General features: G+C 34.7%; 1 protein-coding gene across 1 annotated transcript; it reads left to right on the top strand.

The window, feature by feature from the left end:
• The first annotated feature begins 7,259 nt into the window (after nucleotides 1-7,259).
• On the top strand, nucleotides 7,260-14,848 carry LOC149780204 (glutamine synthetase-like). The gene is made up of 6 exons (XM_089936966.1): nucleotides 7,260-7,404; nucleotides 11,096-11,257; nucleotides 11,566-11,712; nucleotides 12,321-12,448; nucleotides 13,226-13,425; nucleotides 13,740-14,848. Exons 1-6 carry the CDS (start codon nucleotides 7,278-7,280, stop codon nucleotides 14,026-14,028), a joined length of 1,053 nt encoding a protein of 350 aa, XP_089793092.1. The 5' UTR covers nucleotides 7,260-7,277; the 3' UTR covers nucleotides 14,029-14,848.
• The last annotated feature ends 1,433 nt before the right edge of the window (nucleotides 14,849-16,281 follow it).

Here is a 16,281-nt window from a genome sequence, read left to right as displayed (position 1 = left end):
GTCTACAATCAACTATACGGTAATCTTGCACATTAATTATTCGTTATGTGCTACGTTACGGTATGTTGATAATTCAGCTATCCGTGGAATATTTCATTTCTAATAAACTAACTATACGTAATACTGTATTAATCTTGCAAATTCCTATTTATGATAGGAGTACAATCATCGGGCGAAGATATATTGCCTCAAGAAGCCTTAAGGTGCAGGCAAATTTATGCCACCCGGAGTACATTCTATTTTATTTGTGCGAAAGCCATCGATCTTTAACTATGACAAGCTATCGGCCTCGATTGTGTCTCCCTCTTCACTAGCCGTTTGTCCGAAACATTTAAAGTCTTTTATGTATTGTTGTTTTTTTTTGTACCGTCCACCGATGGGATGTGTTGTTCTTTTCATACAAATTCAAACAGAATTTAGTACGAAAATGTATTTATGGAGAATTTTGTTTGCAGTGGTTTCCATTAATTCGTTTAATGCTTAAAATTCTTTCTTGTATCACGTATTCATTTTATCTGTAATTTTAATAATAACGAAATTAAAACACATTTGTTTTAAGGGTATTAAAAATTTAAAAAACGCAAATAGTAAAATAAAATATCGTGGTTTTTTCTGTTTGCTTGTGGTGCCTTTGTTACAAATGCGTCTTTATTGCATATAGCTTTATTTCCTAAATGAAAAAGTGCCTAAGACTTTTGACAAAAAATGATAAAATTTGAGACAAGACGATAGATTGAAAGATAGTATTTTTTTCTAGCTTTTTAGAAGGATATATAAATATAGCTGTAACCCTTATGTTCGTGTCATGTTTGATATTTGAGGTATGTTGATTGAACGTTTTCCACTTTTAATCACGTTCATCAGTTTTAAGAGTATAATGTTCCTATACATATTGAAAAACGGAAATCTAATAGTAAATTTCATAATTAATGTTATTTTTATTTAGTATCTAGTTTAAGATGCATTTATTTTACATTTATGATAAAGGTTGTCACTTTCAATGAAAGTCAAGATCAAAATATTGAGTAAAGCACCAGTTCAAGGCATATAATATACCATTAATATTGTTTATTATACAAATTATCTTTTTAAATGGCAAGGGCTCTCGGAACATATCTTTTTTTTGTTGATAAGATTAAAGGGAATTATTTCCTCATCATTGTCGTTTAAATAAATAAATAGATTTTTTAAAATAATTTTACGCGGGTGGTCAACCAGTTCCATCCCTCACCCGTCCCATGCCTCTCTCCTCATACTGTGTACCTAACTTATTGGGTCTTTTATTCACCTGACTTGGACTGATTATGTCGGAGTTATATACACAAATGGATAAGGAAAATTATTAGTGCAGAACTGCAATTTACAGTCACGTGATGTCACTTGAGATGGGGTGGATATATTGCTCTCACTGAGCTGTATGTGTCATTTACTTATACAATCCGCTTAGTATAATTCATGGTTCATGTGTAGTTAAGAGAGTACGCGTTAAACAAACCTCGTTATCGTTGTGCAACCAGTTTTGAGAAAAGGCAGAAAGACAGATCTACATTGTAATCGTAAGTTATCATACTTTTTTCCATTGGTTTTATTTAATAATAATAATAATAATAATAATAATAATAATAATAATAATAATAATAATTGTTTGCAGTTGTAAGTCAATAAAAAGGCCAGTAATTTCATACAATATATTAAACTAAATATTTTAATATAACGATTTGCTCAAGCGAATAATTGTTGATGACAGCATACACATTGAAACACATTTATAAATTCTATTACTTCCTGTTATTCTCTTTCCATGCTTCTGAGCAAAAAGATTTGAAATGCATTGTTGTAACATACATTTAAACGCATCATTGTAGACTGTGAATATTATGTCCATTGATGAGGACAATAGAAACTCATGCAATGCCAATTGTAAAAGTAATATTTTATATCGTTTCAACGTGTTTTTCTTTTTTTAACTTTGAAGCATATTTACTCTTATACAAAGAAAACCTTATCTGTCTTTATACATCGTCTGGTAGAACAAGTGACATGCCAAGTACATATGCTCACTGACAATCAACAGCTTTTATCCGCACGGCCTAAATGCAGGTCCGGATACCCTTTTTCATGACATCTAAAACATATACATCAGGTATTCCGTGATTTTGCCTATTCGAACCACTCACCTATTCTTAACAGCATTGGTAATCCACAAATATGTCGACCACGTGCAGATATAACACCTTCAAAACCAAAGCTATTCGTAAATAAACCGCAGAGTTTGCATCCAACAGAAGATTTTTTAAAATCGTAATTTAATCCATAACTAATTTTAAAAAGTGGTGGTAGAACATATCATAGCCATACACCATGACTTACATGGAAAGATATAGACCAGAATTTTATTGATATGACGTATTCAAAAACTCAATCAAAACAATGCATAATTCATATACAATACAATGACTGTTAATTGGTGATATAAACTTGTATATATTTATCTCCCGCCATGTCAGCTAATTCTGCGCAACGATGTCATTTTTATATACATAGGATCACGCGTTGTGTTTGGTCGAAAATCTAATTTGTATAAAGAAATAACGATTGTCCTTCAATTAACAAATGTGATATTCATTAGGTATACAAAAATATCCCACATTTCTACTCTAAATGCATACGAAAATGTGATTTCTGTATGAAGATCCACTCCATGACCTCCATGAACATGTAAATCAGACAAACATTTAATACTTATCTTTTAGAATCATACAAATAAATACATTCTCTAAAATACAAAAATGTTTACCTCAGAACGATGCTAATCTTAATCCAATTTTTTAATTTTGCTAGTTGTCCCACACCTACCTTATCGTCTGCTATCCAACTTGTCAACTTGCTGTAACGGATTCTCAAGAAAATCCCCAGCGTATAGTCTGTTTCAGAATTCTTTAGAAATATTTTGCTCCCATAAACGAGACTTTGTAAATACATTACATCCTATTTATTGTTGTCTCTCTTGAACATAGTATATTACTGTTATAAAATGTTTTACTAATGCTTTAAAATATCGGTTTAGTTTGCTTACTATATCTTGCCATTTATTTGCATTGTTACGTTGAATTGTGTAATTGGACTGAGACTAGAAAATACAAATTTTAAGATACAATGGGCGTATTAATTTATCTTATGGATTAACGAACAGAACAATAATGTACTTTTAATAAAGACAAATATTTTAGCTTTCTTTACCATATAATCCCTTTATTGTGCTTGTGGTTGTTAATTCCTCCTTCTCCTTTAATGTGAGACCTTTTTACGCACTTCGAGATTTCTGAAACTTTGTTTTGTATTGTAAAGTACATGTAATAAATACTATATTTAGGTCTAATGTGGTACAGACCATTTAATTTCCCATAAGTAGGTGGGAAGCGCAGTGAATGAGGCCGTGTTTTGAAAACAAACAACAGCCGGGCACCCATAAGGCCCGACAAAAAACTGTTTGCATTCAACACACAATCAAGCTTAGAAAGATTTAAAGTGTTTTCCACAATAAACATTCAATATGGTGTTGGTCTCTTTGTTTTCAATGCTCTTTATAACGTCATATGTACAATTATGACCACGGGAGAAATAGGACTGACCAAATGGGGAAGCAAAGAAAATACGACATTCCGAAATCACGCTGGAGCCTTGATCTCGTTCCCGCGAGATACTAAAGGGAAGATGTATTGAAACCCGTGAGGCGATGGGAAATTTATATTAACCATGTACTTGTTAATAATAATATCTTTCAGTTTAATTTTCATATTTAGCAATTTTTCATTTCATTTTCATTTTCATATGCTTCACCGTAATTTCCACATGCAACAAGTGTTTTTGTGATAATTGATAAATTACTAGATAGCGAGATGTAATGCATGATAAAAATTCCACGCGTAATGTCTCGTGGCAATAAATAAGACGTTACCTATTAATGCATGTTATTTTTTAAACGTTTTTTGATCTGAAAAAGAAAAGAACAATTTATGTAAATACCCCCATTTTCGTATTTTCAAAAGAGTTTTCCATGTGGTCTCTTTTCCATTGTCTGAAGCCACGAGCGAAAATCGGACACGGTCTATTTTCACCCGTGCCTGCCAAAACTAACTGAACTTTTGATCGTGGTCTCTTGTACTCAGTTGTGTAAATCAAAGATGGTAGGAAATAAATTAATCTTAGTGTGTCTACTCAAGTTCTAAGAGAAAATTATAATAAAATTATATCATTATGCTGACAGATATTTACCACCGTCATCTGTACTGAAATATTTCCGATATAAGCATCCTTCCGCATTAGAATATTTTCGAATACGTGCATATTACTGCTGTCGTTATTAGACCTAATCAATTTTTAGAAACTGAAGAAAATGGTTTTGTTGGCTGTCATACGGAACAAATACAAATACATAATAATGTCCCAAGTCCTATAGTACTAAATACATGAGAATGACTAAGGTCCTGTGATACTAAATACATGATAATGACCAATGTCATGTCGTACTAATAGATGATAATGACCAATCTCATGTCGTACTAAATACATGACAATGACCAAAGTCATGTCGTACTAAATACATGATAATGACCTATGTCATGTCGTACTAATACATAATAATGACCAATGTCATGTCGTCCTAAATACATGAGAATGACCAATGTCATGTCGTACTAAATACATGATAATGAACAATGTCGTGACGTACTAATACATGATAATGACTAAGGTCCTGTGATACTAAACACATGATAATGACCAATGTCATGTCGTACTAATACATGACAATGACTAAGGTCCTGTGATACTAAATACATGATAATGACAAATGTCATATCGTACTAATGCATGACAATGACCAATGTCATGTCGTACTAATACATGACAATGACCAATGTTATGTCGTACAAAATACCTGACAATGACCAAAGTCATGTCGTACTAATACATGACAATGACCAAAGTCATGTCGTACTAATACATGACAATGACCAAAGTCATGTTGTACTAATACATGATAAAGACCAATGTCATGTCGTACTAATGCATGACAATGACCCAGATGTGTACACCATGCACCATACAAGACTCAACAAGCAACTAGGTTTTCAAAGAAACCGGTGTGCATATGCTTTATTGCAAAAGTTGGTGTAAAACAATTTGATCTGGCTGTTTAAGTTTCCCCTGAAGTTCGGTACTATTTCCCAATAAAATGAAGGCGACGAATACACAGTTTTCTATTTTATTGGTACCCATTTTCCCGAAGGAAGTACAATAAAGTGAAGGATTGCAATTCTACATGTCACCCGCATGCTCAGTCTAGCTCCTTTCAACTGAACATTTCATGGCAAATTCGGAAACGTCTGTGTTTACATAATTTGTGGATATGATGTCATAATTCTGTCCCCATACGTTCGTTTGAAAAAGCAACGTAGAAGTGCAAATTTTATTCAGCAATTATAATTTTTGCTTACGAATCAGCTTGGAACAGACAGACAGACAAACGGTTTCTTACGACTATATGGTCTTCAACTAAGTAACAGAAAAAAAGCAAACCCATCACGTTTTCGCATAATTCAACCAGTAATTTATTTCCATATAATGCAAATTAAAATAAATTTAAAAATTAAAAAGAACGTACTGTATTGTGAATTATATCCCCAAATAGTCCTGAACGTTTGAGCACAAACCCAAATGTAGATTTTTCCGAAATAATTTAAATCTGAAATGCACTGATCTGCCAGTAACCTTAAATGTGCTAAGGTGCTAACTGTATTCATGTTATCATAATGATGTAATCCAGAATGGTCCTTGAATGAATTCACAATAATTCCAAAATAGTGATATTAGTCCAAACACTCAACGAGCACTTGGCAATTCCAATTAATAATTTAAATTAAAAAAAAACTCAAACTACAACTGAACACAACTAAAATACTGATTCCACTATACATACATTAAAGAAGGAATGAGTAATTGTAATGTAGACAAACTTTATTTAAAACCTAGGACACAATTAGAGGAACAAAATGAGGGTCAAAAGTTCATTTGCAGAACATTCTAACCTGTAAATAAGGTCGGGTCCTTTGCTCAGATTTTATCAGCCAAACAGCCGGAAATCAGGTAGACCATATAATTTCATAGGGAAAACAATTGCATGAACTTAAATCCAGGTAAACATGTTTACAAAGTTTATCTTATATTTCAGTCTACACTAATTAATAAAATTAGGTATGAAATATGTTGTTTACAAATGGAAACTTAGAATTTAAAATCATGCATCTATCTATCTATCTATCTATCTATATATATATATATATATATATATATATATATATATATATATATATATATATATATATATATATATATATATATGTGTTTACACACACACACACTCCAAGTGTTTGTGGAATTGGGGAACTGGTTTAGGAATACTGTATGTACTTACAAGTACTTATATCACTGTTCTAGCCACCAGGCAAGATGCCCTATTATAAATATTCCGAATGTTCAAAATTTACTGGCATGCTCCAATTTAATAGCAACACTACTCAGGACGAGTTCAGAACAGTGTGACCTGTTTATAACACTACTCAGGACGAGTTCAGAACAGTGTGACCTGTTGATAACACTACTCAGGACGAGTTCAGAACAGTGTGACCTGTTTATAACACTACTCAGGACGAGTTCAGAACAGTGTGACCTGTTGATAACACTACTCAGGACGAGTTCAGAACAGTGTGACCTGTTGATAACACTACTCAGGACGAGTTCAGAACAGTTTGACATGTTGATAACACTACTCAGGACGAGTTCAGAACAGTTTGACATGTTGATAACACTACTCAGGACGAGTTCAGAACAGTTTGACATGTTGATAACACTACTCAGGACGAGTTCAGAACAGTGTGACCTGTTGATAACACTACTCAGAATGAGTTCAGAACAGTGTGACCTGTTGATAACAATGCATTGTTATTTATTGGTTTTGACTGACTTTGTTTACGTTTGTTTGTCGCTGATGATATTCCAGCCCAAGATCAAAACAAGTATTTATAGTATCCCTTGTTTTCAATATGTTGTGACCCTAAATACGTAGTATAAGAATTCTAGGTAGGAGTAGTGCATTTTACTGTTGCTTTATGTCAAAGTCTGTAGGTATTGACAAATCCAACGCTTACACGTACATGTATTTTTTTGTAGGCTGAATGACTGAAATGGATTCCGTATTAACAGACAAAAATGTACTGATGCACTATCTGGAACTCCTCCTGCCAGAGGACAAGGTCCAGTGTGAATACATCTGGATCGATGGCACGGGTCAAGAAATCAGAAGCAAGTGCAGAACGTTGGATTTTGAGCCAACGGATCCAAAAGGTCAGTCTCGGGAATTGTGGGTTTGCTGAATAGTTAGAATATTTTCACGCTGTACAGTCGTATTTTTATAAAAATTTGCAGTTTGTACAATCACATTGGATTTTTAGTCAAAAGATCAAAAAAGGTCAGTCTCAGTATTTGAGGTTTTTCTGAATGGTTTCACTCTGTTCAATCATCGCTTACTACGCTACTCTGCTATATGTCGATTTACTATCCAGTTTTGGATATTATTTATCCCTACGCCGACCTGTTCCAAGGACATTTTTGTATGTTAAGAATAACAAAATAAATCCAAACACGTGATCACACTACCTTGTTATTTTCGTGTCTTGGTGAGGTCTATCTAATATGTCTTGAATATATACTAAGGAAAGTGTTTGGTAGAAAATGTTGCCATGTCATCGTGTTGTTGCAAGATGTAAAATTGCACACGCTTTTGAACAACATCCGGTTTAAAATCTCTTTTCTGCTGTGCGGTGATTTGATATTAATCTCTTCTATTTCGTAGGAAAGTAACTTTTACACGCAGTCAATAGTTCCATAATACCAAGATATTTAGATTTTAACGCAGCTTAAACAATTTTTCAGTCATATCGCTACGATGTTTGCAGTATGGTAATTTTTGTGGTGTCTAGCAATGGGGCATCATGCCGCAGACATATAGCATCATGTCCCACCCGGTCACATTATCCTAACACCAGGCCCAACAGTCCTAACACTAACCTCTTAATGCTGAACGCCAAGCGAAGCAGCTGCTAATATCTTTCTTTAATCTTTTTATAAGTCTTTTGAATCATTTGGCCGGTTCGAACCCGCGACCTCTCGCATTCGAGGTGGACTCTCTAACCACAGGCCACCGGAGCGGTCGATCGGTTTCCAAAACCACCGAACGTTTGAAGATGGATAGTATTTTACGAAAAATTTCAAACAATTTCATGAGCAGACTGGCTGAGGCCGGTCTGATGTCTTGCTCTTTGGCGATGGCAGCTTCATCTAAACGTCTCAAACTCACATATTGGTGACGTACATGTCTTGCTATTTATTTTCACTTCTTTAGCTCACCTTGTCTTATAGTGATGGCCATTTACTATATGTCCTTGAGATTACCTAAAAACCTGATGCAGAGTTAAGATGAATGACATTCAGTCTCGAAAGATTCTTCCATCCCACCCACCCCAAGCGAAACCGAGTTCATAGCATGATCGCTTTTATGAAAACTTGCCAAACTTGTGAACAAATGCACAAAGTCAAATGCACAAACTGCAATGAAATCTTTTAATATTATTTGACCATACATTTTACTTCGAATTACTCATGTTCAATAGATTTTGATATGACTCCCAAGACACGGTTCAGCGTGTAGGTTTGGGTCATGTAGGAAACAAAGCATGATAAATTTATATTTATATACATTCCATACAAATAACTACAGTACGTGACAACTTATCCGTAGGTGACCTAAGTGGTTAGAACGTCCACAACGGATGAAGGAGGTCACTTTCAAAATCCCGGCCGAGTCATACCAAATATTTATAAAAATGGTACTTACAGTTACTACGCTTGGCGCTCAGTATGAAGAGGTTAGTGTTAAGACTGTTTGGCCTCGTGTCAGGATTATGTGACTGGGTGGGACATGATGCGAGGTGTCTGCGGCATGATGCTGAAGCGCATCACTATAAAGTGCAAATTGCAGACACCGTAGCGACATGACTAAAATTGTTAAAGCTTTTTTAAAACTATAAACTAAAAATAACTAACACACGAAATGTACATCTGTTGTGTTTTCACGAAATGCCGAATTCGTTTCGTACTGAGGGGAAAGTACCATCTTCTAAAAAGGAATTTTAACTAAATGTAGGTCTCCAGAAAACTAAAGGTGTACTCCAAACTTTTGATGCTTCTTTTTGTTTTGTTAAAGATGGGATTTTTACGATTCTATTCTAAGTTGGATACGAAATGACAATGATAACGTTGGGACACAGAGTGAAGCATGTAATGACAAGGATACCTTTGTAATTAGAGTTGGATGGCTGCTCTAGGAATGTAGCGTGTAATGACAAAAATAAGTTAGTAACACTATTTTTGAGGATTGGGACAACATGGAGACTGAACCAATAACAAGTCATTGCATTGACTTGATGAGTTATTCTCGTGAAGGCAGGAAATCATGGACGGCTAGCGTGCTCTTTAAAACAAATACAACAATATCTAGGATTAACTTGCTTGAAACGCTACAGAAAGTAAATATCATAAGGCAACAGCAGAACTTGTTGAAAGAGAATGGAAGTTAAAAGCTTCAAGAAGATGCTCAAGTTAAACTTATGCTAATGTGATGTAAAAGGTATGTGACTAATAGTCAAGAGCTAAAGATGATAGATGCCTCTCTCTATACGTAGCATTTGATAACAAACTGCTCAGAGGTGATTTATTATTGTCGCGTATTGGCTTGCTTTTACAAAGGACCGATCTTGACCCTGACTCACAAAAAACACGCCAAGCAACACTTAGCAACACAGATACCTTGATATCAACGTAAATACAACCAAACGATCGGAATTTCCTCCTGTAAGTGATGCAGATTACAAAGTGGAAATGTATAATTAATTATAAAAAATAGAAGCGTTGACGTTTAACGTACATCAGCTCTCGTGAATTCTTGCCAGATGAATACGTACAAGTAAATTATTGCCATATGTTGTATACATGCATGTAAATCTTTTCCATATGAATACGTACAGGTAAACCCTTGCCATATGAATATATGCAGGTAAACCCTTGCCATGTGAATACACATAAATTCTTGCTATATGAATAGTTAAAGGTAAATCTTTTCCATATGAATGCATACAAGTACACCCTTGTCATATGAATATATGCAGGTAAACCCTTGCCATATGAATACATACAGATACATTATTGCCATATTATTACATACAGGTAAATTCTTGCCATATGAATGCATACAGATAAATTATTGCCAAATGAATACGTACAGGTAAACCCTTGCCATATGAATACATACATATACATTATTGCCATATGAATGCATACAGGTAAATCTTTCCATATTAATACGTACAGGTAAACTCTTGCCATATGAATACATCCAGATAAATTATTGCCATATTAACAAATAAAGGTAAATCTAGGCCTTAACACGTCTGAATTTCAGTAGAATACTTTATGATGTGGATTTCGCTGAAATGCATATATATATATATATATATATATATATATATATATATATATATATATATATATATATATATATATATATATATATATATATATATATATATATATATATATATGGTGTTTAAGCTTACCCCACACACCAACATACTCACTATCTTAATGATTCAAGTGTTAATGTAAGCACTTTGTTGCTTAAATTCTGACCATTCAGGAGATCCTACACACCTATATACCATACCATTGATATCAATCTTTAAAGTTCTACTGTAGAACAGGTTAGAGCAAGACTTTATTCCTAAGTCGAATTGCTTGTTAAAGTTCCAACCCCTTTCCGAAATTATATTGGCGTGTTTAATAGAAAGTCTGTCTCTATTTGGGCGCTATCTACCTCTTTTAGGGCGGTCTAATGTCAGACTGATTCGATTCGAACGTATGTCGTAATAAAGAGATATTTTTCCATAAAAGTTTGTGAACTTAATTACATTTGTCATTTTAGAATGCCCAATTTGGAACTATGACGGAACGAGCACGTACCAGGCGACGGGATCAAACTCTGACATGTATCTTCACCCTGTGGCCATTTGTAGAGATCCCTTCCGGCGAGGCAAGAACAAGCTAGTTCTCTGTGAAGTTTACAAATACAACAAAATTCCTGCAGGTAATTTTGTCATTTTAATCCGTCATTATTATGTTAACACCCACTTGTATGCCATAAAAGAAACCCTACAAACAAACGTTTTTGTTTTATGTAAACCAGTGTGCGTTAGGGATCGTTTAATTCCGTAACGGTTATAATGCATTTACTTTTCACGTTGCTTCTCAGGGATTCATTGTCAGCATTTCAAAGCAATCGCTCATCAAATGTATTTGTTGAAAATTTCAAATGTTTTCTACTCTTAGATAACAAGTTGTAATCTCTGCCGTATAAATGATCAAATCTTTTGTTCATGCCATTTATCAATGCAGAAACTAACAACAGACACAGCTGTAGGAAGACCATGGAAAAAGCAAAGGAAGAGCATCCATGGTTTGGAATCGAGCAGGAATACACTTTGCTAGACCGTTCTAAATATCCTTTTGGTTGGCCAAAGAACGGGTTCCCCAGTCCCCAAGGTATAAACCAATCTTTTTTTCTCGGCAGCTGTAGCATTTACTGGTAGCAGCTGTAATATTTACTGATAGCAGCTGTAGAATTTCCTGGTAGCAGCTGTAGCATTTATTGGAAGCAGCTGTAGAATTTACTGGTAGCAGATGTAGCATTTACTGGTAGCAGCTGTAGAATTTACTGGTAGCAGCTGTAGCATTTATTGGTAGCAGCAGCAGAAATTTACATGAGAGTTCAAGTTTACCATTTTAAACATCTTTGAGAAGATGGACACAATATTAGACCTTGCAGCTAATTGTTTCACACAGATGGGTCATTGTATCAGATTTTCCTGTATATGTTACCACGAATACTTTGTTTTGTTGAGCTACCAGTTTGTATCTTAGCACATTGGTAGAATGATGAACGCCGTATTTTCTCCAATTATTTATATTCGTGTTTAACGTTCCAAATCTGTTTTTGTGCCCAAAAGAACAGAAGTTTCGAATTGTTTCTCTTTTAATAATGCAATAAATATTGGATACTCTTATCATACGTTACTTCCAGTCACCACAAAAATTCTCTATTTCGTACTTCACGCATTCTTTCACTTGAACCTTCTTCTGACGTTTTGTAGGGTCATATTATTGTGGTGTTGGTGCTACGAAAGTATTCGGTAGAGATGTTGTAGAAGCGCACTACAGAGCGTGCTTGTATGCGGGTATCAAAATTGCAGGATGCAATGCTGAAGTTATGCCATCTCAGGTAAGAAGGAATGTTGATTATATTGTTTTAAATTTCACTTACAAGTTCGTTTATTTACCAGTTAATTGTTATGAGAGAGAATACTGGTTTTGCAATATTTAGTTTTAAAACATGAAGCATTAAGAACCGTTTAATCCCTCGATGCAATAGCGTACTGTTATAAAACCAGGTACTGCAAAGCGAGCTAAGTCATGAATTAATTTCGCGGTAGCAGTTACAGATCAAAATGTGGGCTTAAACAACAGGAGCAATCAAAATACTCGGGGAGCCCCTTTATTGACCTTTTCGGAGGCAAACTTTGCTGTGATGAAAACTTTGCACGTTAGTTAGGAGTCTCAATGATCTACTGACTTCGTTCAGAAGCATACCGTTAAATGTCCGAACTTTTTGTCGTCTATTTATAAATCAATCTTAATATAAGTTGTCCATAATTCATTCACTCGTTGAGTTTGTTTCAACTCCCATCAATTGTCAAGGGTGGCCGAGTGGTCTAAAGCGATCGCCTATACATATAACGTACACATCTCAACTCGACGAAAGTGGATATGTTAAAAAAAACTTGTCAGTAGCTTCCCGTGGGTCGGTGTTTTTTCCCCCGTGGTCTTCTTGTAATCTTCCTCCACCAAATATACTGATTGTCATTATAGTCTAGCGCGTGCTAACAAATGGTATTCCACATCACGAAACCAAATAAAACTACCCAAAAGACCTCCTATCCCTTCCTCAACCCATTATTTTATAATCCATCCTTACTCACGTTTGCATGTATTATTGCAGTGGGAATTTCAAGTTGGTCCCTGTGAAGGTATTGACATGGGAGACCAATTATGGGTTGCAAGATACATTCTGGATAGAGTGGCGGAAGATTTTGGTATTGTTGTGACCTACGACCCCAAGCCCATGACAGGGAACTGGAACGGTGCAGGTGCTCACACCAACTATAGCACAAAGACCATGAGGGAACCAGGGGGCATAACGTAAGAAGTTTTGTGAAAACTAAAAAACAAATAATAGAATAATTAATTATCAATATAATCCTTCAGTGAAAGTTTGGATTTTGTTTCAGCAAAAAGGGTACTTTGAAAGGATATGAAAACAAATCCATTTTATGCCAATGATGCTTTCTTCATTAGTATATTACCATGCATAACTCTAAGGGCATATACGCTGGACGCCATTTCTTGTATGTTGTTATGTTTGATGTTATTAAATAGATGTCATCGAAACAACCTTTAGAACAGTATTTACATATGGAACCCTTATTGATGTTGTTACCTCATTTTCTTCATAGAGCTATCGAGGAGGCCATCAAGAAACTCGGCAAACAGCATGCAAGACATATAAAGCTATATGATCCAAATGAGGGTAAAGATAACATGCGACGTCTCACCGGACTTCACGAGACTTCCAGCATAGAAACATTCTCTGCAGGTGTTGCTAACAGAGGTGCTAGTATTCGAATCCCTCGACAGGTATTTGAAGATGGAATGGGCTACCTTGAAGACAGAAGACCGGCATCTAATTGTGATCCATATTCAGTGACAGAAGCCATTGTTTTAACTACAATCTTAGAGGAATAATTTAAAAGACTATTAGGTTGTAAAATGAACGATTCGCACAAATCACAGACTGCGTTTAAAAATAAAAATGATGCAAAATTAATTTGAAGCCAGATGGAGGTACATCAGTTAAATTTATAATTTATATTTAAAGCCAGTGCCATTCTTGAAATATTGATAAAAAATCCTTCTGCTCCAAGCATTTATTGGCTTATATTGGGAATATGAAATGAATTCATTACACGTTAATCTATTTTGATAGCATGCAATATTTGATTAGAGAGGCTTTGAACAGGATATTCCATAAAGCACGATATATAAAAGGTTGAATAATAAATAAAACACGGTCCATATATCTTTGAAAAAAAAATTCGCTTTCATCAGCTGAGAAAATGTGTGATTGTTTTGAGTAATCAGCCGTGTTAATTGATGATAGAGTATGCATATGCTTTGCAAATGAAATTGTTTTTACTGCTGTTTGCATTGAATGATGTAATATACTTTATGAATCCAAACACTGCAAGCTTAATGGAGATTCTAGCAATTTACACGTGCATTCAGATGAAAATGAATACGTCAGACATATTGTTTCAAAAATAACTGCTTATATTACAGACGCGTATAGCCTGCCTTGCTGTCTTTCCAAGAAACCTGGCGACTTCGTATTTAGAATATTCTATAGTAACAGAACTATCATCTTATGAATGGCAGAATGAAAAGAAACGTAGTATTTTAACCGCTTTTAAGAAAATGTGATATTAACAGTTGATTGTAGACTTTGTAAGGATATATATACAGTATGTGCAAAAGCAACGTGTCACACCACATTCAGCTAATATAAATATGGTCTTTTTATATGTAGACATGTGTAATGACACGCATCAAAGCATATATGAACGTGTTTGTGTATCACATATTATTTTTCAATTTAGCATTCTTTTATTTATACAATAAAATGTAAACTCGAAGTAATATTTGTTAATTAACTTATATAATTAACACGCTTTTACTGTCGCTTATTTTTAGCTGGGTCTGTTCAATCAAAATCAGGATAATTAATTCTGTTGCAACACAACATTTGTTAGAAGATACCTTTCCACTAATTCCTCATTCATGAAAAGTTTTAATTTCCAAATAGGGAGGACTGGAATCTGTGTAAAAATGGCCCTAATCAGTTTTATCAGTCGTGCTTTTGGCTCAGTACATCTGCATAACAATCCAAAACATGGATATTACTTTCAATGTAGACCACAACAAACATACCCAAGTTTCTTTTAGCTGTTTTCGATTTAATTATTCATATAACTGGTCATTTTAAAGCACAGATTTTGGAGTTTATCTTTAATAAGCAAGGATAGAACACATGGATAAAAAATATGGTAGACAAACTCGTCTCATTCCAAAACCCATTAAAAATTTAATACAGCTATTGGGTGTGTAAGCTATTGGGTGTGTAAGCTATTTTGTGTTAACAGATGTTGGGTGTATGCAGCTGTTGGGTGAATACAACTATTGAGCGTATACAGCTATTGCGTGTTTACATCTGTTTGGTGTTCACAGCTATTGGATGTAGCAGCTATAGGGTGTATACAGCTATTGAGCGTATACAGCTATTGCGTGTTTACAGCTGTTTGGTGTTCACAGCTATAGGATGTAGACAGTTATTGGGTGTATACAGCTATTGAGCGTATACAGCTATTGCGTGTTTACAGCTATTGGGTGTTTATAGATACTGAGTGTACGTTAAGTGGTATAATACAAGATTGCAAGACAATCCCATGCACATCGTGACAGGCTGACTCAAGGATAGAAGATAATCACATCTTGCTTATATGCTGTTAAAATATAATAATCCATCATGACAGGTTAACACTGGTTGGAAGCCAATCATATCTTAACTTTAGACTGTCAAAATAGAGTAACACATCACATCTTAATCCTGGATAGATTCAAATCGCTTCTTGATTTCCGGCTGTTAAAAATAGAGTATCAGATCGTGACAGGTCAGCCCGGGATAGAAGCCAATTACATGTTGATTTTATGCTGATAAATTCTACTGAGCAATGCGTGTTCGTCAATTTATCAAATGAACTGATTTTCAGCCGTTGCAAATTAAAATTTTATAGTCAGTCATGGAAGCTCCAAAGATAATGTGCACCATTATCTTTGGAGTTTCCATGACTGCTTGTACTTCATCTAGGTCACTTGCACAATACGATACCAAAACAATGACTGACATCGTATTGTGATAATATGCCAAAACAATGACTGACC

The sequence above is a fragment of the Sinohyriopsis cumingii genome, chromosome 16, assembly GCF_028554795.1.
Source record: "Sinohyriopsis cumingii isolate HCF-2022 chromosome 16, ASM2855479v2, whole genome shotgun sequence".
Taxonomy (NCBI): Eukaryota; Metazoa; Mollusca; class Bivalvia; order Unionida; family Unionidae; genus Sinohyriopsis; species Sinohyriopsis cumingii.
The sequence above is the reverse complement of the archived record's forward strand: the minus strand, read 5'-3'. Positions and strand labels throughout refer to the sequence as shown.